This window comes from Ammospiza nelsoni, chromosome 2, assembly GCF_027579445.1.
Source record: "Ammospiza nelsoni isolate bAmmNel1 chromosome 2, bAmmNel1.pri, whole genome shotgun sequence".
Classification (NCBI taxonomy): Eukaryota; Metazoa; Chordata; class Aves; order Passeriformes; family Passerellidae; genus Ammospiza; species Ammospiza nelsoni.
The window spans coordinates 70772482-70799179 of record NC_080634.1 but is presented as its reverse complement, the minus strand read 5'-3'; the positions used below and the strand labels follow the sequence as shown (position 1 = coordinate 70799179).

The 26698-nt window shown below is 38.9% G+C and overlaps 1 protein-coding gene across 1 annotated transcript in view; it reads left to right on the top strand.

The window, feature by feature from the left end:
• The window catches only part of MYCBP2 (MYC binding protein 2), a 175269-nt gene that overhangs the window by 5129 nt on the left and 143442 nt on the right, over window positions 1-26698 (top strand). Inside the window, exon 2 of the mRNA XM_059466971.1 lies at window positions 19109-19184. Coding sequence (XP_059322954.1) covers window positions 19109-19184 — 76 coding nt within the window. The remainder of the gene's footprint in view (window positions 1-19108; window positions 19185-26698) is intronic.

Sequence of the window (26698 nt, the reverse complement as noted above, 5' to 3'; positions counted from 1 at the left end):
TTCCAACTGAAATATTCTAGTCTAGTTTATCTGTTTTTCTGTTCTTGTGTTTTGTAGATGTAATTTTGCAAAACAGAGTTCAAGTTTTGTGTAAACTAAAACTGTTTATTGGGAAATTGATGTGCTGTTGAGTCTTAGATTAAGCAGTGCATTAGAAGAGCTGATGAGAGTTGCTGTCTGCTCTAGGCTTTTTAGCTGCAGTGTAGTAGTGTTTTAATACTGTATTGCCCTGTTGGTTAATGGGGATTAGCAAATGACTAAAATTTTTATTTTAATTTATTTACCTTGTATTCTGTTAAGAAAAAGTTTTATGTAGTAGGTTTTTTAAAAACCTCTAGTTGTCTCTTGGTCTTACATTGTTGTATTTGTTCAGTGTTGCTGTGGGAAACATAATAGAAGCTGGAAAGAGCCCCATAACATTACATTGAGAGGCTTAAGATGGGCATTTTATTTGTGTATATTTATAAAAGATAATTTATAGAGGTAATGGGAAAAATTAAAACACAAATTCATGTGTGGTGTATTGCGGTGGGTTTTTTGGATGTTGTATTTTTTAGTTTAACTGAGAGGACATGCTAGTTAAAGTTTCAGTTTGTTACACAATCTCCTCTGGCACACTGATGGTTTGTTGGGTAGCAAGCTGAGGCAGTTAAGGTTGGGCTGGAGCAATTTAATAAGTTACCATTCCTCACTGCTAGCCATATTAAATGTAGTAAATGTGTTTCCTGCATACTGAAAAACTTGATGTTGGATTTGTTTTTCTGCTATGTTAACTATCAGCTGTCAGGGTTTAGTTTTGGTTTCCTCCCATATTATGATCTGCCTTCTGGACAAAATATTTTGAAGATTTTTTTTCAGTAAATTCTCTTCCTGACATATGACTATGTATGTTTTGCCAAACCCATGATTTAAAGATAAAGACTGCTTATGTCTTTATAGAAAGCACATGGGATGTATCAATAACACAGTTTCAAGGTACTTCATGCAAACTGTTTTCCTAATCCTTTGTTTACTTAGAAAACTTGATCCCTTGCAGCATTACTTGAACACATGGTTACATTTTTGTCTTTTTCTTTCTCACCTTGCTTGCCGTAAACCCTGCCTTGTGCTCATGTGCTAAGTGGACTAGTACTCCTATAATTCATGTTGTAAATACATTTTGAAGCTGGTCTATTCCTTTGGTCTTTCACAGCCAGTTCCTAACACTGTGCCCCTTCAAAGGATGAATACTAGAAATTAACACAGGAGAATAGGCTCCTTATGCTGTGACTGCATTAAGGCAGATGGTTTCTGTGCTTTTAGATTTAGTGTTTCATATGTTTCAAAGCAAATTGATATGCTTTATATGATTTTTTCTTATTGTATCGTAGTATATAGCATGTTATAGCTCATTGCCTTCAGACTGATGAAGGTGTTGATGAACTTAATTAGATGAACTTAAACTGAATGATTATCTCTGTGTTTAGTATATCTATGACTACTTGAGCCTGAGAAAAAAATGTTATTAGTGTAATAAATCTAAATTTATACCTGTTGTACACATTATAAAAAAAAATCAACTGAGTTTCCTGGTCCCCACTTGAAACTAGAGATGCATGGTTAGATTACTGCTGTTCCTTGTTTTCATTTTCTTTCCTTAACTTTTTACACTTGTGTTCCAAGCATTATTGTCATATGTAATGAGTTTAAAACTCTTGGAAAATGCTTTATAGTTTCTGTGAAAGGATGTATGTGGTGTAACCTCAGTGGGCAGCTGAGCACCACCTGACTCCTTGGTTATTTCCCCCTGCAGTGGGATGGAGGACAGCTGGAAAGATAAAAATGTGAAAACTCAGGGCTGAGGTAAAGACAGTTCAGTAGGTAAAGCAAAAGCTGTGCATACAAGCAAAGCAAAACAAGGAATTAATTAATTCCTTCCTTACCATCAGCAGGCTGATGTTCAGCCATCTCCAGGAAACCAGGGCTTCATCATTCCCAGTGACTTGGGAAGACAAACACCATAACTCTGAATGTATTGTCCCCCTACTTCTTTCTTCCTCCCTGTTTTATATACTGAGCATGATGTCATATGGTAGAGAATATCCTTTTGGTCAGTTGGATTCAGCTGTCCCAGTTACATCCCCTCCCAGCTCCTTGTACACCCCCAGCTTACTTGCTGGCAGGGCAGTGTGAGAAACTGGAAAGGCCTTGACCCTATCCAAGTGTTAGTCAGCAACAGATAAAGCACAGGTGTGCTACCAGCACTGTTCCCATCAAAAATCCAAAGCATACAAACATGATACAAGCTGCTTGGAAGAAAATTTTTATTGTAGCCAAAGTCAGATAAGGTCAAAAAGCGGAAATCTGTTGCTTGTAGTTTAAATTCACAGATACTGTGGTATTTTGATTATTTTGGTCATGATCTCTGTCAGTCTAGAAAAGTTTGTAGGTGAGAGTTTTAACCTTAATGGGATTAAAACAGAAGTATTACTTCTCTGCTGTGCTCCTTGTTGCAGTTGGTAACATTGCTCATCTTTTCTATTGCCGTGTCTGTACAGATCTGCAGCCAGTCATTTACATTACACTGAGATGAGCTTGTTGTTATATAAATACTTTGTTCTATTTTTATTATTTCAGCCCTTCTTTATTTTGTTTCACCATGTTACATGTAGTCACTTGTGACTTTCCTATCTGATTTGGCCTTGCTTCTCTCCCACTAGCCAATGCATAATTCTTTCCAACAGATGTGCTCATATATCTTCATTATGCTTGTATGTTTTCAGAGTAGTCATGTCTCTATTCCTTTTCTTTTCAAACCAATCGATTCTCTATCCACTTTTGTTTCTAGAATACACTGCTATACAGGGTAGACCATTGACAGCTATAAACTGGTGAGTTTTCAGTTGTTTGTACTTGGCAGTTGTCTTCTGCTATTTGTTGCAAACTAAGTTTGAATTTCTTTAGTTTGCTTTTGATAGTAATCACTTTAAAGACGTTACACTGTCATTAATCGCTCGTAATGGCCTTGTTCTTAATAAATACAGATTTTCCTTTACTTCATGTAGCATAATTGTTAAATTAAAATTCTGCTGATAAGATTTGGTGTAAGATAGCTTTGTATATACACTTTAATTTTGGTGGTTGTGTTTAGACAGGAGAGTGGCCAAAGGTCCAGATCTTGTCATCTTTGCTGTGGTTGAATGACTTTTCAAATATAAAAAAAAAGTCCTAGAAGTGTTTAAGGATAAATACTTTCATCTGCATTGACAAACTTGAGGAATAAGTGTTTTCTTGCATGTGTTCTTAACAGATCTAGTTTCATAGACAGCATTGAAGTGAATAATGAAAAATCAGATAATTACAGAAAAACTCCAATTCTCAGTGGTTGTCCTGAGTGGTTGTTCTCTTTGTGTGGAGAACACTTTGGAGGGATGCTTTCTTTTATGTTGCTTTTCTTCATCTGAGACAGATTTATGCTGTTTTGGAAACCTTTCCAGTTACAAAAGGGATCAGATACTGTTTTGCACTTTCGTCATGGTTAAATGAAAATCAGTTGCATTTTACTTGTGCAGTTGGGTTTTAATTTCATTTTTAGAACCTGTAGTGTTTGTTTCTGTCATTATTGGAGAGGCCTTAGGGTATTCCAGCAGCTGGAATAATTCTGAAGCCTCCAGAGTTTTGGCTTTCAGAAAAATGGTAGTTGTTAAGAAAGTTATTGTCACAGTAAAATAGTCCTCAGTTATGAAATTAAAGTAATGATTAAAAAGATGTGTGATTTCAGCTCACCAACAAATAGCACATAAAAATCCCAACTGGAAAAATCAATGAGTAGGGTGGCCTTTTTTTTTCTGTTCTGACTTTTTTTAACCTTTTCTTTTTAGATGCCTTAGAAGCCCAGAGTAAACCTGTCCTACTACTCTGCCTATGTTTTTCCTCTAAGCTTGTGGTAATTGGATTGCAGCTGATGTTCCTTACCCTGATTTAAGGATTTAGGGGACAGGATTTTGATGATTTTTCCATTTGTAGATATACTGCTTAAGCCCTGACTTTCCTTTTATTATTGGCATGGATGAAAATTCATGTCAGAATGCTTGATTAATTATTTAAAGAAGATAGTGTGTAAGCTGGTAATGGCTTGGAGAGCCTGCACGTGGCTCTTTGAATGACAGTTGACTTATTGTCCATTTCACTAAAACTGTTAAATTTTAGGCTTACTAAATAAAAACAGCAATAACTTTAAGTATTTGATTCTATCTGAGATAATATTGTCAGCAATAAAAAATACTAAGTTTATATTATTTATGGAAAATATTGGTTGTACTCTCAGTGCTGTTTTGAGGTCTGCCTATCCAGCTGAAGAGTTTCCCACTCTAATGATTCTTACAGCTGAATTCCTAAAAATCTGCAAGCCTTGGTGAAAAATAACTGTAGGCAATCTGCAGATACAGGCAGGCAGAGCAGTGGATGTGCTGTACCTCAGCTCGAGTAAGGCTTTTGACACTGCCTCCCACAGCATGCACAGGCTGACAGTGGATGGGTTACATAAGTGGACAATGAAGTAGATTGAGAACTGCCTGAGTGTCTGGGCCTAGAGGTTTGTGGTCTGTGACATGAAGTCCAGCCAGAGTCAAGTTGTCAGTTGTGTACTCTGGAAGCTGATACTGGGGCAAATGCTGCCTAGCGTCTTACTAATGGCCTGAATGCTGGGACACTGTCCTTGCAGCAAGTTCCCATATGGCACAAAACAGAGGAATTCCTCATATACCACATGGTTGTGTTTGTGTTCAGAGGGATGCAGCCAGGCTGGAGATTTGGGCTGAGTGAGATTTTAAAGTGCAACAAGGGGAATTGCAGAATCCTGCATCATGGTTCAAATAGCACTGGGGGGCTGACCAGCTGGGAGACAGCTCTGCAGAGAGGTAGCTTGATGGCAACCATCTGTGTGCCCGTAATGCACTGCCATGGCAAAGGTGGCAGACAGCCTTCTAGGCTATGTTAGGAGGAGTATCGCCAGCTGCTTGAAGGAGGTGCTCTCTACTCTCTGATGAGGCTGCATCTGGAGTGTCCAGTTCTGGGCTTCCCAGCAGAGGAGAGAGGTACTGCGAAGAGTTAAGTGCAGGGTCATGTTGGTGATTAAGGATCTGGAGCTTTTCTTCAGTAAGGAAAGGCTGAGAGGGCTGGGATTATTAGCATGGAGAAGAGGAGGTTCAGGAGTAATTCTGTTAAAGCGGTGAGGCAATGAAGAAGGGAGAACCTGATGCTTCTCTGTAGTGTCCCCTACCCTGACATGGCACTGATGTGGCACAAATTAAAATTCACGAAATTCCAGTGCATTCCAAGAAAGCAATTCTTCACTATGAGAAAGGTCAAGCATTGGCAAGTGTTGTCCAGAGGGGTTTATATCTCTTGGTAGTACTAAAAGTGCTACTGCACATGGTAATGGGTACCTTACTGTCTCTGACACTGCTTGGGCAGGGTTTGACAGAATCAGACACAGAATCACAGAAGGGTTGAGTTTGGAAGTGACCTCTGAAGTTCATCTTGTCCACCCTTCTGCTCAGACAGGGCCACCTGAAGCCACTTGCCAGATGGCTTTGAATATGGATGGAGACTCCACAGCCTTGCTTGCAACCTGTGCTCAGTCACCCTCACAGTAAAAAAAAAAAAGTTACCATAACAGGTCCCTTCTAACCTGAATGATGTGATTCTATAGTCCTTAAGAAGAACATAGGATCAATATGAAGTTCATTTGTCTTCTGAAAAGATGTGTCACAGGGAACAAACATGGTACTGAGCAATCAGATCTTCCAGCAGAGATGTGTTTTAAGATGGTGGTACTTGTGGTACTAGAAACAGAATCGTTAAATAGTTTAGGTTGGAAAAGACCTTTAATATCACTAGGTCCACTTCTAACCCAGCACTGCCAAGTCCACCACTAAACTGTGTCCCTGACAGCTACATCTACACACCTGTAGGGGGATAGAACATAAATAAAGGTAGTAATCTTTCCCCCTAAAAAGTTGCAGCTGAGCCAGTTAGGAGCAGCCTGATGTTAACAGGCCACAGCTGTAGCCAATTAGGAGAGTGCTATAAAAGGGTGGATTGGTTGGTTGAGGGGACCTGAAGTCAGTTGGTTACTGTGAGGACAAGGAAGAGTTGGTGCTTAGAGGAGCTGCCTACAAGAAACAGCAAGGAGGTACGAAACTCTAGCAATATGGAACCTTTGTAATGTAATGACAATAGAACTCTGTAATGTAATGACAACAAATAGTGACTTCAATGTGATTTGGGAAAAAGGACTCAAATACTAAGCTATATGACCCTGTGGATTTGGGGGAAAAGGATTTGAGTATATAACCCCATGGATTTGGGGAAACAGGATTCGACTATATGACCCCGTGGATTCAGGACTAAACTATATAACCCTGTGGATTGGGGACTAAACTATATGACCTCATGGATTCAGGAAAACAGGACTCTACTATATAACCCCATGGATTTGGGGAAACGGGATTCGAATATATAACCCCTTGGATTCAGGGAAAAGGACTTGAATACTAAACTACTGGTAAAATATATAAATTGCAGCTATTAATGTTTGTTAAATATGAGTATAAAAGATTTTGAAGATAGGTACTTTGTAAGCTGTGAAAAGCTGCAAAAGTGAACCAACACTCAGAAATATATACATTTGTACTATAATACGTCTGAACATTTGTATAACTATTAGTTCTGAATTAAATACATGAATGTGTCATAATGTTAATTTATTTGAATGTGTCCTTCTAGAAATGCTGCAACTCCATAATTAAAAGAAAAAGGGGGAATTGTAGGGGGATAGAACATAAGTAAATGAAGGTAGTAATCTTCCCCCCTAAAGAGTTGCAGCTGAGCCAGTTAGGAGCAGCCTGATGTTAACAGGCCACACCTGCAGCCAATCACAAGAGTGTTATAAAAGAGTGGATTGGTTGGCTGAGGGGACCTGGAATCAGTTGGTCACCATGAGGACCAGGAAGAGTCAGTGCTTAGAGGAGCTGCCTACAAGAAACAGCAAGGAGGTATGAAACTCTAGCAATATGGAACCCTTGCAATGTAATAACAATAGAACTCTTGCACTATAATGACAACACAAACCTGTTAAATATGTCTGGTGGTGGTGATTCTATCACTCCCAGTACAGTGTGTTCCAGTTCTTGAAAACCCTTGTGCTGAACAATTTTCCCCCAATACCCAATGTAAACCTTCCTGGTCTGGCTTGAGGCTGTTTCCTCTTGTGCTGTTGCTGGTTGCTTGAGAAAAGAGACTGACCCCCACCTGGCTACAACCTTTTTTCAGGGAGTTGTGTGGAGGAATAAGGTCTCCTCTGAGTCTCCCTTTCTCCAGGCTGAAAAACTCCAGCTATCTCAGCCCTTCCTCATAAGACTTTTTCTCCAGACACATAAGCATCTTTTCAGTCTTTTTCTGGGCACACTCCAGCAATTTTGGAGTGAGGAGTCCAAAACTGAACACAGCATTCAAGGTGTGACCTTAACAGTGCACAGTATGGGGGTGATCACTGCTCTGGCCCTGCTGGCCACCCTATGTGATACAGGCCAAGTTGTCATGGGCCTTCTTGGCCACCTGGACACTCTGCTGGCTCGTGTTCAGTAGCTGTCAACCAGCACACCCAGACCCTTTTCTAATGGGCAGCTTTCCAGCCCTTCTCCCGGCCTGTAGTGCACAAGTGGTTGTCAAGACTCAAGTGCAGGATCCAACACTTGGCCTTGTTGGACCTCACACATTTGGCCTCTGCCCAGCAAAGAGTCCCCTCCCTAGCCATGAGCCAGTTTTTCCAAAAAAATGTTGTGAGAAAGTGTCCAAAGGCTTTACAAAGGCCAGGTAGACAACATCTACAACCTTTCCTTCTTCCACTAAGTGGGACACCTGGTCATACAAGGAGATCAGGCTGGTCAAGCAGGACCTCCTTTCCATAAACCCATGTTGGCAGCCCTGGTGACTTGGTTGTCCTATATGTGCCATGTGATGGTACTCAGTGTGATCTGCTCCATCACCTTCCCCAGCACTGAGGTCAGGCTCACAGGGCTTTAGTTCCTTCCCTGAATTCTCCTTCCAGAATTTCTTTTAATTGGGTGGCACATTCGGTGACTTTCAGTCGAGTGGAACCTCTCTGGTCAGGCAGAGCTGCTGTAAGTGATGATGGAAAGGGGTTCAGGGAGCCCTTCTGCCAGCTCCTGCAGTTCTCTGGTGGATCCCACCTGGCCCTGTAAACCTGCATGTGTCTAAGTGGTGTAGCAAGTCACTGATCATTTCCCCTTGGATGATGAGTGCTGAATACCCTGAGAACACAACTAGACTAAAACAGAGAAAGGATTAAGTACCTTTACATTTTCCTCATCCTTTACAGGATGGAGATTGTCCTTGCCCTTCTTTTTGTTGTAAACATATTTTTAGAAACATTTATCAGATCTTCATGCTATAGCTTGATATGAGTAAAGGAAATGTGAGAAGAACCGAAAAGGTTCACTTGCAGTTTCAGATAAGACAAAGCAGCATATTTGGCCAAGCATTCTTGTTGAAGAACTGTATGGTAACAAAATACGAATGTAAGTAATTTATTATTTAGAGTATTTTTGAATTTAGGCTGTTTCGTGTGTTGAAGTCAGTCTTGTGGGGTGTTGTCTAGTGGCAGTTAGTTCCCAGTTTGGAAATATTACTACAGAAATCCTAGCTTTGCTCTTTACAGGCTTCCATTTATTTTTTTTCCTTTAGGGAGCAAATGTTTTAAAACTGTAACAACAGGCAAAAATGTTTTGTGAGCTAACTGTCTTGCAGCTGAGCTACTTGGGGAGTGATGTTGGCAGAAGCAGTATCTTATTTTCCTATCCTGCCTGCAACTGTGCAAAGAGGAAGGGAAGGTCAAGCAACTGCTTCATGGAGGTGTTTTTCATTAAATATTTTACAAAGCAATAATTCTTTTTTAGATACATGGTGAAATCCAGCATTACTACCAGACTTACATAAAGCATTTTTTTCCTCAGGTGCTCTGTAGATTTCATTGCCAAATCAAAGTGAAAACATTTAGTACATTTATCTCTTCAGAAATCAGTAGTCTTGTTTTTTTCTGTTTGTGATTTGTAAAATTTTGGGTCCATTTGTGATGTAAGTATATGGCATAGTATATACTTGGTGCATGTTTATTTCATAAAGCTTGCCAATGCTTAGTTTGGCATTACGCTGTGAGTTTATATATTTGTATCATAGGCATTTGTGTGCCAGCTGTCAGTTTATATATACATATTTTGTTCCCTGTCAACTGTTTTATGGCAAGTCCTTTTGGAAACTTTATAGGCATTGCTGTAGTTGATATGAAAAATGAAGCATTAAAAAGCTCTTGGAGGTATTGTTTGTAAGACACTTTGTTTATCGAGGCAAGAGCAGGTTGTGAGTTTTGAGTGATATTTATTTTCATTCTTTATTCTTGCAACCTACTGGCACTGTCCCTCCCCTTGGTTGAAAGTGTCCTGGATGTTCCAGCAGTAGATTGAAGGATAACCATGTTGGCTACTTAGTTATCAATGGAAGGTATCTGCTAGGAAGGAAAGTTAACAATGGAAAGCGTTAGGGCAGGGTGCTTCAACAACTTCTCAATGTCATGGAACATTTACTGAGTCCTCTTGACTTGCACCACCTTGACACTAATTGGTAGATCTGTGTTGGTGTGAGTTAGATGGAGAAACACCAAAGCAAGGACAGAATCAGAGCCATTTTCTGAGCATCTCCCATTTTACAGTTAAAGATGCAATGTTAAAGCACGTACCTTAAAGAAACTCATTCTGTGTGCCAGCTTTGTAGGAGGTGTATGGCATTGTGTTTAGGTGAGTTGTTTACTTTGTGTTACTTTATGGGACTTTTTGTAAGGCTGTTTTTCATTACAGATGCTAGAATTCTTGGCAGCTGAAATAACAGTGCTGAGATTACATTGAGATAGAAGAAATAAAAGTATTTTGTTTGCAAGGACACAGTACATACCTGTATGTGTATGGTACAGGGAGGGTGTATGGGGGATTATGTATGTAGAGGCTCTTAAAACAAGTAGCTGCTTTCAAAAAAAAGTAACCATCCAGTTTATAGGAATAAGACTGCTGAACACTGAAGCTTATGTACATGTGGAGAGGTACCAAAATAGAGAGTGTGCAAGCAGTAACTCCAGTATGTTTTACAGCAAGGTTTGTTGGTTGCATTTTGTCACATGGTATCTCTTCATCTTCTTGCCAACACGCAGCCTCTATGTAGTTTTATTGATGCTCAGTTTTCTGGTCATAAAACCTCCTCTCTGTCTGGAGGTCAGGCCACTGAAGCTCTGCGCACTTGCTTTGTTCTGTTCCTTATCAATGTCAACTCCTTCATGTGAGCAGTTGCTTGTATGTTCCAAACTTCTCTTGAACAACTTCTTTTCTTTGTTCCCCTTTGGCTTTTTGCCAGATGCTTCTCAGTTGTTGACAGCAAGTCGGGATGTCCTTTAAAGATGGTCCCACAATTTTGAGATCTCCTCAGATCTTCTGAGCAGACTTGATAACCTTAGTATTTTTTCCTTAGTATTCCCTTTCGTTTATTTTGAAGCTCTTATAGCTGAACTTCTATGGCAATGAGATGTGTGTCATAACTAAGTTTCTTGCTGACAAGTGAACTGATATTTATTAGCTGTAGTTCTCTGTGTTTGCTGTTAAGTTGCCTTGAAGCTCAATTACAAATTTAAGAACTGTTTTGGAACAATTCAGAGAATGGAGTAAATGGCTTAGGAAATAAGGAAGTCCAGCAGAGGCTGTGGTTGCTTTTAAGTTGCTTTTCATAACAGTATTGTTCTTTGTGTGATCAAGTGTCAGATAGATGACTTGTTTACAGAAGAGAAGGAAAAAAACCCTTAAAAATGCACATTGTTGTATTTCATCAGAAGAATACCTTCTGGTTTTCTGTACAACAGGAAAGTCTGTTGCAGGTCTAGTGTATCTTGTTATAGCAAGATGATTGATGAGATGATGCATGAGTATATCAGAGCTCTTACTCCAGCCCCGAGCCTGCACCTAGAAGCATTCCCTTGGGCCCACAAGAATCTCAAAAGGTTTATTAAGGCCAAATGCAAGGTGCTTCACCTGGGTTGGGGCAGCCCTTGTTATTGACACAGGCTGGGGGATGAACAGGGACAGAGGGAGCAGCCCCCCACAAAGAAAGATTTGGGGGTGCTGGTGGGTGAGAGGCTGGGCATGATTCAGCTAAGTCCCTGTTACAGTAAGGATATGGACTTGCTGGAGTCCAAGGGAGGGGCCCCCAAGATGTTTAGAGAGATGGAGCACCTCTCCTGTGAGGAAAGGCTGAGAGAACTGGGATTGTTCAGGCTGCAAAAGGGAAAGCTTTGGAGTGACTTGATTGGGGCCTATCAGGCATTTTATGTTTCTATGATTTTCAAGTAGGTGCAAGTAAGAAAAGCAACATCTGTTGCTCCTGTTGTATTATTGACTAGACTGTATCCTTCCTCAACTAGAATTTTTAGGTGTGTTCCTTCAGCCTGCTGACTTGGCTGCCTCTGTTCTAGGTAGAACAACTGTAAAGTAGATTTAAAGCTACACAGGAGCCCACCCTGGAGAGATGCTGTGGAATGGCTGTTGAGGGGGAAGCCTGCGAAAACAGGTGGTTGCTGTTGCTCTGCTTCTGGATCTGTCCTAGGTCCTGAACTGTATAGTGTCTCTCTGACAATTTCAGAGCTGGAACTGAGATTGTAGGTGAAAAAGTTAATAGAGGATACAAAACTGTAGAAGATATAGTTAAGATTGTAAGTGTCTAGCTTCAGAAAATCCCACTACCAAACCAGTAAATAAAAATGTAAAACCAGCAATGATAAAAGGTACCTCATGAGAGATTCTACACATTCTATAAAATTAGAATGGGATTGTGATTCAGAAGTAGCCATGTTACTGCTGGAATGTTTCAGAATTTTATTTAAAATTGTGAGAGATTCTTTTCTGTGGGAAACCTGAAGTAATTCTTGACCTTGTCTTTGTATTTCAGCATTACGGGACTTTTTTTTTCCACTTTTTTTTTTCCCCACTCCTTTCTGGAAAAGGACTGGTTACTATGAGAGAATAGTGAAATTAGATGGCAATGATGTAAATGAGTTATGACTTAGGCTGAACTGAGACTGCTTGTCAGAAGATACATTTTTCCTCAGACTTGCAAAAAAAATCAGGCAAATTGTGGAAAAAGAGAAAAATAAAACTCATTTTTCTGTAATGAAGATATGAAAAATAGCATTTAATTGCCATAAAGACAATTTTAAAAATACCTCAGAAAGAGTTCTCTTAGTAGGATTTCATGGAACATGGTGAGAGTGTGATGATTGGCAGTGTTTAATATCTCTCCAGGGAAAAGAGATGTTGGGAATGCAGTGGAATTTAACTCAAATCGTAGAATGTCCTGTGTTGGAAGGGACCCTCAGGGATCCATGTCCACTTCCTGGCCCTGCCCAGGACCATGCCCCAGAGTCACACCATGTGCCTGAGAGCATTGTCCAAACACTCCTTGAACTGTCAGGCTTGGTGCTGTGACCACTTCCCTGGGGAGCCTGTTCCAGTGCTCAGCCATCCTTTTGGATGAACCACACTTTCAGCTTCATGCCATTTCCTCAAGTCCTCTCCTGGTCACAAGAGTGATGTGCACCTGCCCCTCCTCTTCCCCTCATGAGGAAGTTGTAACTGCACTGAGGTCTTCCCTCAGTCTCCTCCAGGCTGAACTGTGACCTCCGCTGCTCCTCATGCTGCTTCCCCTCCAGACCCTTCACCATGGTCCTGGCCCTCCTTTGGATGCTGACAGCTTAATGTCTTTTCATTGTGGTGCCCAAAACTGCCCCCAGCACTTGAAGTGAGGCCACCCCAGTGCAGAGCAGGGCAGGACAATCCCCTCCCTTGCCTGGCTGGTGATGCTGTGCCTGAGGCACCCCAGGACAGGGTTGGCCCTCCTGGTTGTCAGGGCACTGCTAACACACAATCAGCCTGTTATTGACCAGGACCCTTGGTCTTCTATGATAGACCAGGAAAAGGAAATGCTGACCTTTTGGGGTTCTTTCCAGACACTCTTTTTACTGATTCTAGAGTACCTTTCATTTGACAAATTAGTTTTAGTTTTCCAGATGACATGCCATGTGCACAAGCTTTTTTAAAAAAAGTCTTGTGAAGGTCCTGTACAGTGCCTATGTTGGTTCATTCGCACAGAGAAGCTCTTGATGGTTGCATATAAGCATGTTCTCTGTCATGCCCTTCTTAGTGGACCTCTGAGTGTTGGTTGTCTCCAACAAAGTGTGGATTAATTCAAGTGACTGGATTGTCTTAATGCAGGCATATATTTTAAATGTGGTAAGGTAGTTTTCATCCCTCGTTCTCTTGTTAGCTTTGTGTACTATTGAAGGTTTGGTTATGCTGACTAATTCCCATAGAAGTTGCTCCTGTGCCTGATTTTGAGGTCTGTTTGCTGATCCAGATGGTGAACAGATGAAAAGCTCAGTATGTCTCTACTTGGAAGCATAATCAGAAACATGGCATGACGGCAGGAGAAATGCAAAACTCAGAATGAGAAAAAATACACTCTTTCCACAATGCAGAAGCATGTTTATTTTACAGTCAAATTTTACTTTGTTTTATAAGCAAATGGTGAAGGTCACAGAATAGTTGAAATGAGAAGGGGCTTCTGGAGAATATTGAGTACTCAAAGTAGGATCTGCCGGAGCAGGTTGCTCTGAACATTGTCCAATTGTATTTTCAGTATCTTCAGGGAAGGAGAATGTGTAGCCTCTCAGGGCAACCTGTTCCAATCTTTGACCATTTTTACAATTCTTAGGTGTAATTGGAACTTTCTGTATTAATTTTTTTCTCTCCATTGTCTCTTGGTCTGTCAGTGGATATTGCTTAGAAGAATATGTTTCCATCATCTTTGCTCTCTCCCATCAGATGGAGGTGGAGGTATTCACATGGAGGGTATTCCACCCTCACCCTCCCAGGTTTTCTCTTTTCACAACTAAACAATCTCTGCTTGCTTGGTATCTCCTCATACAACTGAACCTCCAGCTCTTTAAGCATCTTAGTGGCCTTTCTCAGACTCCTGCTGGTAAACAAGTGTTTTTTGTTCTGGAGCACCCCGAGCTTGCAGTGGTGTTCCAGATAGAGTGTTGCAAGTTGTGTGTATAACTTGAGTCTGCATTGGAGAGCTCTTCTGCACTCTCATCTCTCCAGAGAACTGTATCCTGTGGATTCTTCAAAAATGACTGATGAACAACAGGCTGTTCTTGACTGGTGAGGTCTGTTCTTAGGAAGTCTAGGGTTGTGATGCTGCTTTTGTCTTGCTCCTTTCTTTCAGATTCCTGAACTTCACCTACACTGCCACTGCATCCAGTAAATTGATGCTGTGATGAAACACCCTCAAACTTGATGATAACTACATGATAAGTGTATCACTCATCAATACATGATGAGTGATCATAGCTTGTTGTTGTGGTATCCTTGAGAATCTAAGCTTGGAATTTCACTTTGGGCTGTTCAGAAGCAAATGCTTCTTGCATCTTGTCTAACCAAGTTGATCACCAGCAGCAGTAGTTCACCTAATGGAGGAAACAAAAGAATTGTTTCATACCACAAACCTGACTGTTTCATTTTCAATGTTTACTGAGTGGCTGCTGCCTGGTAAGCAAATTTCCACAAGCCCTTGAATCTTTCAGCTAAAGATGAGTGTTGAGTTAGCACTTGTGGAAACAGAGTAACAGAATGTATTTGTCATTTGTCTGAACGTGGCAACTCTTGGCCAGACCTATCCTATTAACAGTATACTTCCCCGCAAAGATGGGTGTCCTCGAACTAGAGCAAGCGAATTTAGACAAATGCACTGAGTTAAAGTCACTTGGAAGTCTTAAAAAATTGAGCATGTGTTCGCATGTGGTTTACTAAATTCACAAATTTTTCAAAAGTGTACTCAAGATTCAACAGCAGAACTGTGTCTAATACTGTACTAGCTACGGTAGTCTTTGATACCATGTTTCAGAAGCAAAGGTTTTAGGTCGGATAGCACTTAAATAAGGCTTTTGTTGTTCCTTTCCTGCTTCAGCAGCAGAGACAGAATAATATTTTTTCCACTCATTATACACGCACTTATATAGTCTAGAAGATCTTATGCAGGTGTAACACTAACATAACGTTAGTCCATGTTGAGTAATTCAGTAACAGCATTGAGGGGAGGAGAACACACTCTTCATGTAAAGCTTCCCTCTCAAATTTAAGCTTATCAATTATAGTTCATGGCTGTTGCACCTTCAGGGAAGATGCTCTGTTTGCATTTCTTCATCTCTTTCAAACAGTAAGAGCGATGGTGTTGAGACACTGGACGATGTTCTAATAATTCATCAGATAGTCCAAGTGCTAGCTGTTGCTACTTCTGGTCTAGAGTGAATAAACTAAAGCATGCCTTTACTCCTCCTACTACAGGTGCTACAAGCCTGATTGGAATTGTAATCATGTCATTTGAACAGCTGTTTCATCTATTTTAAATTGTCAAGCAACTGGTTATTACCCACCTTCCCCTTTCCCCTCCCTTTTTTATTTCTGCCTTTGATTTGAGGCAATTACTTCATATTCTAAGGTTGAAGATTTTTGGTATTTATTTTATTCTCAACAGGTTTTTCTGTAAAGGCTTTAATAGCACCGTTCACTCTTTCTTTGTGTCCGTTTGCTATGAGTAATTTTTTGTCAAGGTGTCTTTACGTTCCGTGCTCATTTGACTTGCACTTGCTTGTGGTCCAGTTCAAAATTTGGTCTCCAGTGTTACAAAGTTTTGAAGCAGTTTGCAGAAAGCCTGCCTCAGATTTCCTGAAAATGAGTGTTTGTTTTCTGTGAGCTAAATGGTATCAACAACTGAGTTAGAAGTTGGAGGCTAAGGACCTTTTGCCAGCGGAAGCCGATTGTTAGCACAGAGTACCAAGACCTTTTCAAATGACAGCTAGCAGCAGCTTACAGTTGTTAACCAGCAATATGATTAATAATTTAGCTAAAAAATCCAACTGAGCCATATCAGATCTTGTTAATCTTCAGGTAGTAGAGGAGTTGTGGTTATAATTAACATATGGTTTCCAACAGGAAATTACTCATAATCTGCTTAACATTGTTTTTCATGAATATATTTACCCATGTTTTTCTGAATATTAAAACATCTCAGTGTTTTGGTATATTGTTTTAGTGTCTTTTTTTCTGAATATTAAAACCATCTTAGTGTTATGGTATATAACAGTAGAACGGTGAACCATCATATGTATCTTTGTTACATGCAGATACATTGTGAATACATTAGTGTTATGCATAGTTATTGTAGGTTGCTCAGAGCTATATAAAATTAGTGTGATGAGGTATTTTTATTAATTCATTGCTTACTTGTTTTGGAGGTTTGTTTGGAAGTGGAAGAAAGTATACTTCCCAACTCCTTGAGGTTTCATTTTTAGAAAATACGGGGACATAATTGTGGATTCTTACTATGGCATTTCTATCCCAAACTGTTTCCATGTAAAATTATTCAAGCTCAAAACTTGCTGAAGACAAAGGTTGCCACAATGGAGCAGTCAGACTGTGCTGCTGTTTGCAGCATCTTTAATGGTTGTTGTATGAATGAGGGAGATCATAGCACCATCAGTAAACCCATTGCTGATCTTTCCTGTTTACTAATTGGAAAAAACATTGTGTAGGTGTCATGACAAATGAAGGTAATCTGCCAAATGGCAGAGGTTTTGTTACTACGGAAATGAGCCCAGTCTTGGGGGGAGGGAAAAGGCTTAATTTGGGGGTTTTTCAGATGTATGCACAAACATGAAGAAATACTTGCAAAAATTACAGGGATTGGTCCAGTGAAATATTTACAAGATGAAAAAGTGTTTTTAATGTTTGCAGACTGTAACAAATTTGGTGAGTTTTCAGGGATTTTGGCAGGAAGGATTAAATTTGAAATGTCTTGGCAACTTGAATTAGTGTCTTTTAAAACAAAAAGAAAAAAGCTATGCTTATCAAGTTGTGTTAAGTCCAAATCATACTGTGTTTAAAAGGCATAATTATTAGCACAGGTAGAAAAAGAGTATTGGAAGCTCAATTTTGAGGTTTGCAGGGAAATGTTTTCATGCTGGCCTGGGTTAAATAGGTCTGCTGTGCCATATTGCTGTGGAGCTGCCAAATAATACCTGGAATGCAGTTTAAATGTGACCTTGGAGGCGTATGAGGCATTTCTTCTTCCTCTTCCTAACAGCAAACAACAAGTATTGTTTTCAGCTTTGGTCAACATGGTTTATGTGCGGTATGGACTGAGAGAGCCCAGAAGCTACTTTCATCAGGACTTTTAAACTGAAAGTTAGGGTGCAAGTTTCATAAAAGGTCATCAGGTCCAGAGCAGATGATTGAGTGGCTACAGAGTGGAAAGGGCTGCACTGTTCTTCATGTTTGACAGCAGAATAAGAATTAACTACATTAAATTATAATAAGGCAACATGCCTAATTAAAGAAAAACTAAATAGCGAGGCTATGGAGCTCAGCTGCTGAAATTTGAGCAGTAAAGGTTATATGAAGTTTGTTTTTTCCTTGCTTCTTGAATAGCTTGTATACTGTTACCTATTGAAACTTTACTGTTGGGGGAACCTTGAGCAGTCATCTCCATTCTCTTTGTAAACTTTAACTTTTTGAGGGTGGTGAGGGAATTACTGCCCACTGAACTCTAGTTCTTTTAACTCCAGGATAATGATGTTTGTTCCTTATAAGCAAAGTGGTCAGCTGGTTTGTTTCTGCAGGAAGTGTCTTGAGGAACATACCTTCCTCTTAATACAGGTCAAGAGGGGAAAAGTGGTGAATTCTCTAGGAGGCAGCTTTCTTGGCATACTCTGCAGGAATTCTTTGTTTGAGCTTGTATTCTCACTGCTGGCTGTTGGTCAGGCTTTAGTTTTTCCAGCCTTTAACTGCTGGACCATGAGGCTTCTATATTCTTGCAGTCTGAATACTGTACAGGACAGTAACCACTATGTTTTAGAACCCTCAGCGTTTTTATTTAGAACAAAGTTGTTTGAATAAAGTATTGAGATTCTTCTGATTCTCAGTCTGTTACTGAAAATGCAACTTCTCACTGCCTGGGATTTTCAGATGTAATAGTTTTTTATTTTTCAACTAATCTGAACTGTAAGCTATTTGAATAAAGTTTGTTGTACAGAGGAATATTAGTAGCTTTTGCTTGAAGTCCTGTGTAAGGTGAGCTGTATGCTGCAAAGGTAACATATGACTTTTTTTCTTATTTTTGTAGAATTAATAATCTGAAAAAATAATAGCTTAAAAAACATGCATTTCAGAATAATCTCAGTGATGGTGATGGAACAGGCATGTGTGCCTATGGTGTCTTTCTTGTATGTTGTCTTTTTTATTTTTCCTGGGTAATAAAATGGAGGAGAAAAAGAATGTGGTAGGAATGAGGTGTGGGCAGGAGAGGATTAAATGAGTTTAGAGAAGTGTCTAAGCTAGATCTCTAATGTAAAGGGATGGACATTAAGTCTATAAAGTGAGGGTGGAAAAAGTCCAAACAAAAGGTAAAGAAACTGCAGTTTCTTCCATCAGCTGAATCTTCTGCTAAATGATACATTTTTAAAGCTTACTTTTTGTCTTGGAAGGCTTGAATGTCTGTGTGATAAAGACTTTACAAAGCAGTGTTCTGTACTAGCAGATTGTTTTACTGAGAATTGTCAATAATTCTGGCTTCTAGCATTGCTGTGGCACTGAAGAACTTGTAATAGAAACAATAGGACAAGCCAATAGAAAGCTCAGGGACTTGTTTCTCTCCTAGCATATATTCTGCTTAAATTGATGAGAGTAAAGGCCCATAATTCAGTGGAACATTAGGAAAGCACAGTTTTAGGTGCATGTACTGTGATTCACACTCTGAAATTCTACCTGCGATTATTCCCTTTGTCTATGAGAAAAAATATAGAGTGCTTCTGATGTTTTTTCCCCTCTGTGCTTATTACCATGAGGTGCAGAAGGGAGTTTGTTTATTTTGTTCTCATTGCTTTTTTTCTCTTTTTCAGAAGTAAGAAACTTTTTAGCAAGAAAAAGTTGAAAAGAAAACAGAAGACTAAATTGAAAGTAAAAACACGCAACAAGGTAAGCCTGTAACTAACTTGATAAAGTCCTGACTCAAAAATGACAGTAACTTCAGTTGAGAGAAATGCAAGAACACCTAAATATGACTAACACTGTGTTTGTTTAGAGGAGTTAATAGCAGACCAGTGTTGTCTGTTTACTCTATCTTACATGACTGTGATACCAATGTTAACCTTATTCAACTGTTTTTGGTGCTAATGTTCAACAGGAAATAATGTGAACACTGTTTTTAGTTCTCCAAGTGTAGCTAAACATGTTGGTCTTAGAGGTAAATTTTGAGATCTGCATCTAGCAGAGACTAGTGCTGCAAAGGGTTTGCCATATTGGCTAAAGGAGAAAGGGAGCATTCTTAGGACTCCAAAGTTAACTCTGAAAATTCCTCCATGATGGAAAACGTAATAAATGATAACTAAGTGATTCTATTCCTGTTTTCTCCCCATATAACTCCTGTCTCCAATCACTTTAAATGCATGGGAACCGTACAGTGAACTTAATAAAAATGTTTACATCTTAATTCTTTAGAGAGAATAAATTTATGCAGAAGCAGTGCTGTTTTAAAATACTGCTGGGCTGCATTCTTTCTCTATTAGAGAGCTATTATTTCTCTATTTAAGCTACAGTCTTGGAAGGGTTTTCATGAGGCTGTGAAGGCTTGTAATCAGTAAAGAGAAAACTCAGTTTTGGAATGGTTCGGAAGGACAGAACCACTGAAATATCCAGTGAAAACACTTTCTAGTGAGCTGAATGCCCTTATAATACAAATGCACTGTAGAACCACTTGGCCATCTTATCCTTATTTGCCAAACCTCATGTAGTTGCTGTATGTCAAGACAGATGGCTTTGGGAGGATGAAGCAAACCCTCTATCTATTCATTTGGTATTGACTTTTTGGAGACCTACCAGATTATTCTGCTTATCTCAAGTAGTGCAGCTTCCAACTATGGTATAGAAAGAGCTTATCTTCATTTCTCTTCTCAGCACTGTACAGTAAAATGTTTGTGGTCCTAACTGAATTTCTCAGTCCTTTCTTCAGTTGCTATAAGAAGTTTTAGCTCTGTCCTCTCCATGACTTTATCAACCCACTGTCAACAAAGACAACCAAGTTAGAGATTTGAAGAAATATAGTTAGTTTGTGTGTTCTGTCTGGTGACAGAAACTTGTGCTTTTAAAATAAGATAACGTTTTGGTCATTGTTACACTATAAAGGGACCCTTGTCTATCTGGTTGGTGGGACCCTAGTTTTACTGCCAAGTAGAAAGCTAAATGCAGAATGGCTGTTGACAAGCTTAACAGTCAAATGTAGTTCTTAAATTTAGTTGTGTTAGGTGGATGGAGTGGCAGGATCCTTGGCCAAGACAATGTGAACATACTAAAGGCTAGTTCTTGTGAGTAGTTATGGATATGGCACTAACTGATAATCTCCTCACCTCATCCCTATGGAAGGTTGTTCTCAAGATTTTTCTTGGGTTTAGGTCAGTTTCTACTTAAAGCATTGAGATTTGCATCTTTGAAAGTCATAATGGGTTTTTGTGTGTCTGTTACTGATGCTATTATCTAGATAGTGTCTGATACTGACGAGGGATTGACCATTAGAACATTGGTCTTCATTCTGAGTGACTTGGGTACAGAAGAGCACTCCAGCTTATTTCAGCATGTTAGCAAAAAATTGTGTATTTCCTGAAAAACGTAGCAGAAGGGAAGGATAAAACCAGCTTCATATCTTGAGGTTATGAAACTGACAGGGTTGGGTCATTTTATTTATTTTCTTTTTGTAGTTGTTTTTTTGTTGGAGGGTTTTTTTTGGTTTTGTTGTGTACTTTTCAATGCATCCCAATGCTTACCATGGCAGAATCAGCACAGTGATTCTTTTTGCACTGGAATATCTGAAAATGGATGTGTCTATTGTCAGAAAAATGTGAGCTTCCATTTGGAATCTTTAAAATAGAGCAGTTGAAAAGTCTTTCACTGCTGGACTTTTGAGCAGTAGAGTTTGTGTGCATTGGTTTATTTTTTGAAGAAACAGGGTCTTTTAGTCTGAACAGAGATGGAAGCTTTCTCTTAATATATTTAGTAGAGGCAGAGAGGGCCTTAAAGGAGGAGTAAGATGAAGTAACCCAAAATTTCGTTATTTATATCCCCTGCTTAGTAAAAATGATTGAGTAATGGAAGAGGAGAGAAATTTAAAAGTGAAGCAATTGTTGATCAACTGGAAGAAAATTATTTCCACCATTTAAGCATTAAATGTTAGAACATTTTAGGTATAAAACTAATTGGTGTTTAAATAGCTCAGTAGTTTGAGTCTTATTCTGCTTCTAAGGTGGGTCATGCTATGATCACTGGTCTTTGAACTATTGCTCATTTTTTGGTTTGTGGTTTAGTATCTATTTTTTAGATGGAGGTACAAAAGTTTTCTGTGGTGCAGTCTATTTTGGCTTTAGAAATTCACTGCTGGCATAAGTGACTTTTAAATAGAAAACAAGTATCTGATTGTTAGACATGGGTGTAGCACCTTGGATTCCAGTCCCTACCTGCCTCCTCCCCACGGTTTTTTTTTCTTTTGGCAAAGAATATCGCCAGAAAATAAGGCCCTGTAACTTTTCCCAGCTCTATGAATATTGCTGCTGACCTCCCCTTCCCCCTTCAGACACCCTGGATATTTCCCCCTTTTGCTGTTAATTCATGCAAGTGCTGCTTAGGACCCTTGGATTGAGAGAGACTTACACAGACAACCACAGTTCCTCATAATCTGTTTTCATAATGTTATTTGAAGAATACTGAAAAATTGGAGTCCACCAAACACAGCTTGTACTGGAAATGGTTGGTGTCTACCTGTTTAGTTTATGCAGAAGTTTTAAGCTATGACTTTTTTAGCTTTCTACAAGTGGGAATAATAAAACTTTAAGGGGGAGGTTCATGTAGCAGACAAATTCATTGTAAGCTAATGAATAGATGTATAAAACGCATCAACTGGGATGAATATTGTCTCAGTAAAAACACACGTAGGTTCTCAAATAATTTGGCCTTGTTTTCAGTGGCATTTGTATTTGGTCTTTCAACCTCAAGAGGGCATCCCTTTCTAAGAGATCTTTTGACTGTCTGAAAAAGAATTGGGTGAGCTTCTCAGTGTTACACAGGGATTAGATCAGATGATTATTATAACCTGACCCATCTTTAACAGCAGATTAACTTTCCTCTCTTAGATTATAGTCTATTTCCATCATATTTAAGAATAAGCCATTGCCACAGTCATCTGATTCAAGAGGAAGAAAACAAATAGGTTAGAAAATAAACTATGTATGGGTTTTATCTTTAGGGAAAACAGTTTCTTTATGTGTGAGATGTGCAAAGGAGACCAGAGGGTTTTGGTTTTTCGCGCTGCTATTCTTGAGTGTACTGGAACATTACAAAATGCTAACTGAGAAGAGCAATTAGGAGTAGGTTGCTCTTATCTTTTGAACCAAACCTGTGCTGTTTACCTTCTCCTACATAATTCATTCTTCCAGTTAGCAGGGAGTATATGTTTACAAGGACAAGCAAGGCATCAGGGTGTGAGCATCTGCACTTTGATCTCTCCCTCATAAGAGTCTTACCTTTCAGAAAATAAAAAGTAACACACAAGAAATAAAATCTTCACGTATTAAAACTGTCTTCACCAATGATGGATGTTTAAGTTTTACAATGTATGTTTCACCATATATCTTCATTTGCTAAGGTGCACGTTTAATTTTTGGTGACACCAAGTCAGACAGCAAAGATGAAGATTCAGAACATCCCACTGTGTGGTGGTGTTCACAGGGGTCCCAGGATGACGGAAGAGATAAGAATCTTGACTCCATGTTTCAGAAGGCTGTTTATTATTTTATTATATATGTGATATTAAAAGAAAATTACATATTAAAACTATACTAAAAGAATATCAGAAAGGATTTCATCAGAAGGCTGGCAAGGAATAGAAAAGAATGATAATAAAATCTTGTGACTGACCAGAGAGGCCAAGACGGCTGAACTGTGATTGGTCATCAAGTAGAAACAATCCATGTTAGGCCAATCAAAGATGCACCTGTTGCATTCCACAGCAGCAGATAATTATTGTTTACATTTCATTTCTGAGGCCTCTCAGCTTCTCAGGAGAAAAAATCCTAGCAAAGGATTTTTTGGAAAATATGTCTGTGACAATACAGCTCATATGAAAACTACTGAATCAAACAGCATAATTCTGTTTTCCAGTCTGTAAGCTCTCTTCTTTTTGACAGTGGTAGCAATTTCATTTTGCAAGAAACCAGATGCTTTGGGAGGAAAGCTAGTATAGAAGCTATCATCTCATCTTCTGCTTAGGCACTCTGGAAGCTGAATGTGTAGTCAAATGTAATGAGCGCTTTGGATTGCAATATTCCAGCAGCGATTAAGAATTGGACATTTGAAAGCAGAGAAAGTGATTGCTGCTCTTCAACTTATTCCAAGTATCATGTGACTCTCAGTACTCAACACCATGAAAACAGGCTGTCTGTAAGGTGTTGTTTCTTTCTGAAATAATTTATCGTATAGCTCAAGAGCAGGCTGTTTGGATTATTAATGATTCTGGTTCTGTGCAAAATCAGTAAATTGCTTTAGTTCTTACAAGTTGATTAACATTTTGATTTAATATTCTGCTCTTTTTCTTCTCAATGTAGATGTATTTTGTGCCAACATGAAATGCAATATCATTAGAGAATTGTAAATTAAAACAGACTTTATTACTTTAATAAAAGAAGTACTAAGTGAGGTTCTGTAGGTACAGGTATTGGTTATTTTTTCTTACTGATCTATTCTACCTCAACATCTGAGTCCACAGCAAGGTTGTACAGATGATATCACGAGTCTCATAATATTGGGGAAGTTTTTATGATTGTGTAGAAGATATTCATTAGCTGCAGAAAAGTAAACTTTCAGGTGATGATAGGATGAACTCAAATCCCAGTTTTCTGACTTGTTCAATGTATCTGACCTTAGTGAAGTTAGGAATCTGTTACCTGGAAAGGAAGAACACTTGTTTCATATAGGAAAAATTTCTGATGTCGGTTTTGAATACTTTCCTCTACCACTGTTGAAGAAAAGAAAAAAAAACAACAAAAAAGCTGCTCACTGAATGATCACTTGCATTAGATGGGGCAGAAAGTTTTACTGGTTTCTTTTTTGTTGTTGTCAGCTCAGTTCTTGCCTTATGTAAAGGAAATCTAAGAATGTGATGTTTGTGGAACTTGCTTATTATATGCATCCACATATGTTTGTTTTGAAGAGCTAGCAACTATAAGTATTTTAGTTAAACCCCTTAGACTTGAGCAAATCCATCACAAATCACATCAGTGTTTTTTATCTTACGATGAAGTTTCTGGAGGATGTTGTGCTGTACTGAAGTCTCTAGGCAGTTAGTGTATGCAAGTATTGTACTGTTCATGCACTGCTGGTAGAAAAGCAAAACACTGAACATAGAGATAGAATAGTTAAAGTGCTTACTGGTTAACGGTTGTAAAGTATTTGGAATAAGGAGTGAATTTCTGAAAATTAGTCAGCTTGTTATTAATAGGTAAGAAAACATACATTGATTTTTATCTAGCACTGTAATGTCTAAAATTATCTGTGATGGTTTAACAGTTTGGCCGGTCTGTTTCAAATGAGACTGAACGAGCTACAGAACTTAGGCTCTTCAGGATCAAAGATTTAGCTGAGCTGACAAGAAAGAATTGGAATGGAAACTCTTCACAGAAGTTATAATTACAATGTGTGATATTAACTAGATAAGTGAACTTTCAGATAAATATCTGGACCCTCTGAAATAGCTTTCTCTTTCTGTAACTGTCTGTAAAAAACTTTAGTAAACTAAGTTTAGTGAGGAATGTAACCTGTGCCATTCAACTGAGCTAGCTTTAAAGCTGAAAGCTTTTACTGTGCATTTGCCTTAACAGGAGCTGCAAAAATTTTTGAGGTAATGTGTATGGATACTTGATGAACAGAAGAGTTACATCTTAAAACCATTCAGTTTTATGGTGTCAAACTTCAAAGCATGTAGGAGCTCATTATCAGTGGGGTCAATCCAAATTTATTTTGATTCAGTTTGATACTGGAATAACTTACGAGGTTGTACCTTGGGTTCTTGCAGTGATTAATATTGTGGGATTTCTAACAAGAGCTTTACTATTTTAAAGACACTAATGTTAAACAAGACTAAACTTTGCTGTCTTGTGATCCTTAATGGCAGAAGTTCTGTTGAGTTAAAGAAAAAAAGCTGCCAAACCTGAGTATACATGTAGGGAGCTTTTTCCAGCTGTTTCTTTTTCCTACTTCATTATATTTTTGTGCTTACTGCTACCACTGATGCAGGTGAGAAAAATTACCATACAATGTGTTTGATGAAATAGATTGCATAGTAAGCATTACTTCTTAATATTCTAGCTTGCAGTAACTGTAGTAATGATGGAAAGGAAGGATAGGCAAATACATACCAGTACTGTCAGAATAAAATTATGGTCAAAACCAGGGAATATGTGAATGATTAAATATTTTCAAGTAATTTTGAATTTTTTTGTTATGTTTTTTAACATACAGTGTTAAAAGGTCTTAGAGTCTTGTGTTGTTTCTGGTATTAATAAAAATGTATGTGCAGATAAAAGTGGTTTTGATGTAGAAAATTGTGGCAACCATATTGTAGAAGAACAAATCACCCCATTAAAATATTACCCACTTCACTGGTTCTCAAATTCCTTTTACCTCTCCTCTGCTAGTTTAATGTTCTCCTTCCCATCACTGCTCTCAGTGATCTGTTTCAATCACTGTAGCATAATTCACTGTGTAATTTCATGCCAGATGAATGTGGCAATGCACAGTATTAATACCCTATAAATAAAACAAAAGAAAAACCATACAGCCTCCACTCTCACTGTGCCCTTCCTCCCCCTGTCCCTCAAGAGTACAAGAATGAAACCAGAAATGACCTTGTGAAGTCAGTCATGATCCTGAGTCAGTCTGGCCTAATAATCCCCCACATTTTGCCTTGCATGGTCAAGCAAATTTGTCCTGCACTCTTAACCTGGGCCTTCTCTCCTTGCATGATCTGTGTGCCCTCTGTCTATAGCAAGCTCTTACAGAGAATTGCTTCCTCCCATGTGCCTGAAATCCAGTTTTCAAAGCCTGTGCTGATACCAGCCTGGTCTTTGCTAGTACACAATCCAATGGATTGTATTTAAAAGTTCAATTATAATTAAAACCTCCAAAACAGACTGCTGTTGAGGACATAGAGCTTGATTCTGCTATTCTTACCACTGTGGCACAGGTTTGGATCATTCTGTAGCCTGAGCTGCTGTCATTTGTAGTCCCGGTGTCCTCATCAAGTTATGAGAGGTAGAGGCCAAAGGTAGATGGTAGAATGTCTTCCTCTTCTTCCTTTCTTCCCTGCTTGAAATAGACCTTTAGGTACTTCAGCAGGAAAGTTGTCTCTAGTTTAGAAATAATTTGGTCTGTCAAAATTGAGACTGTTGAGA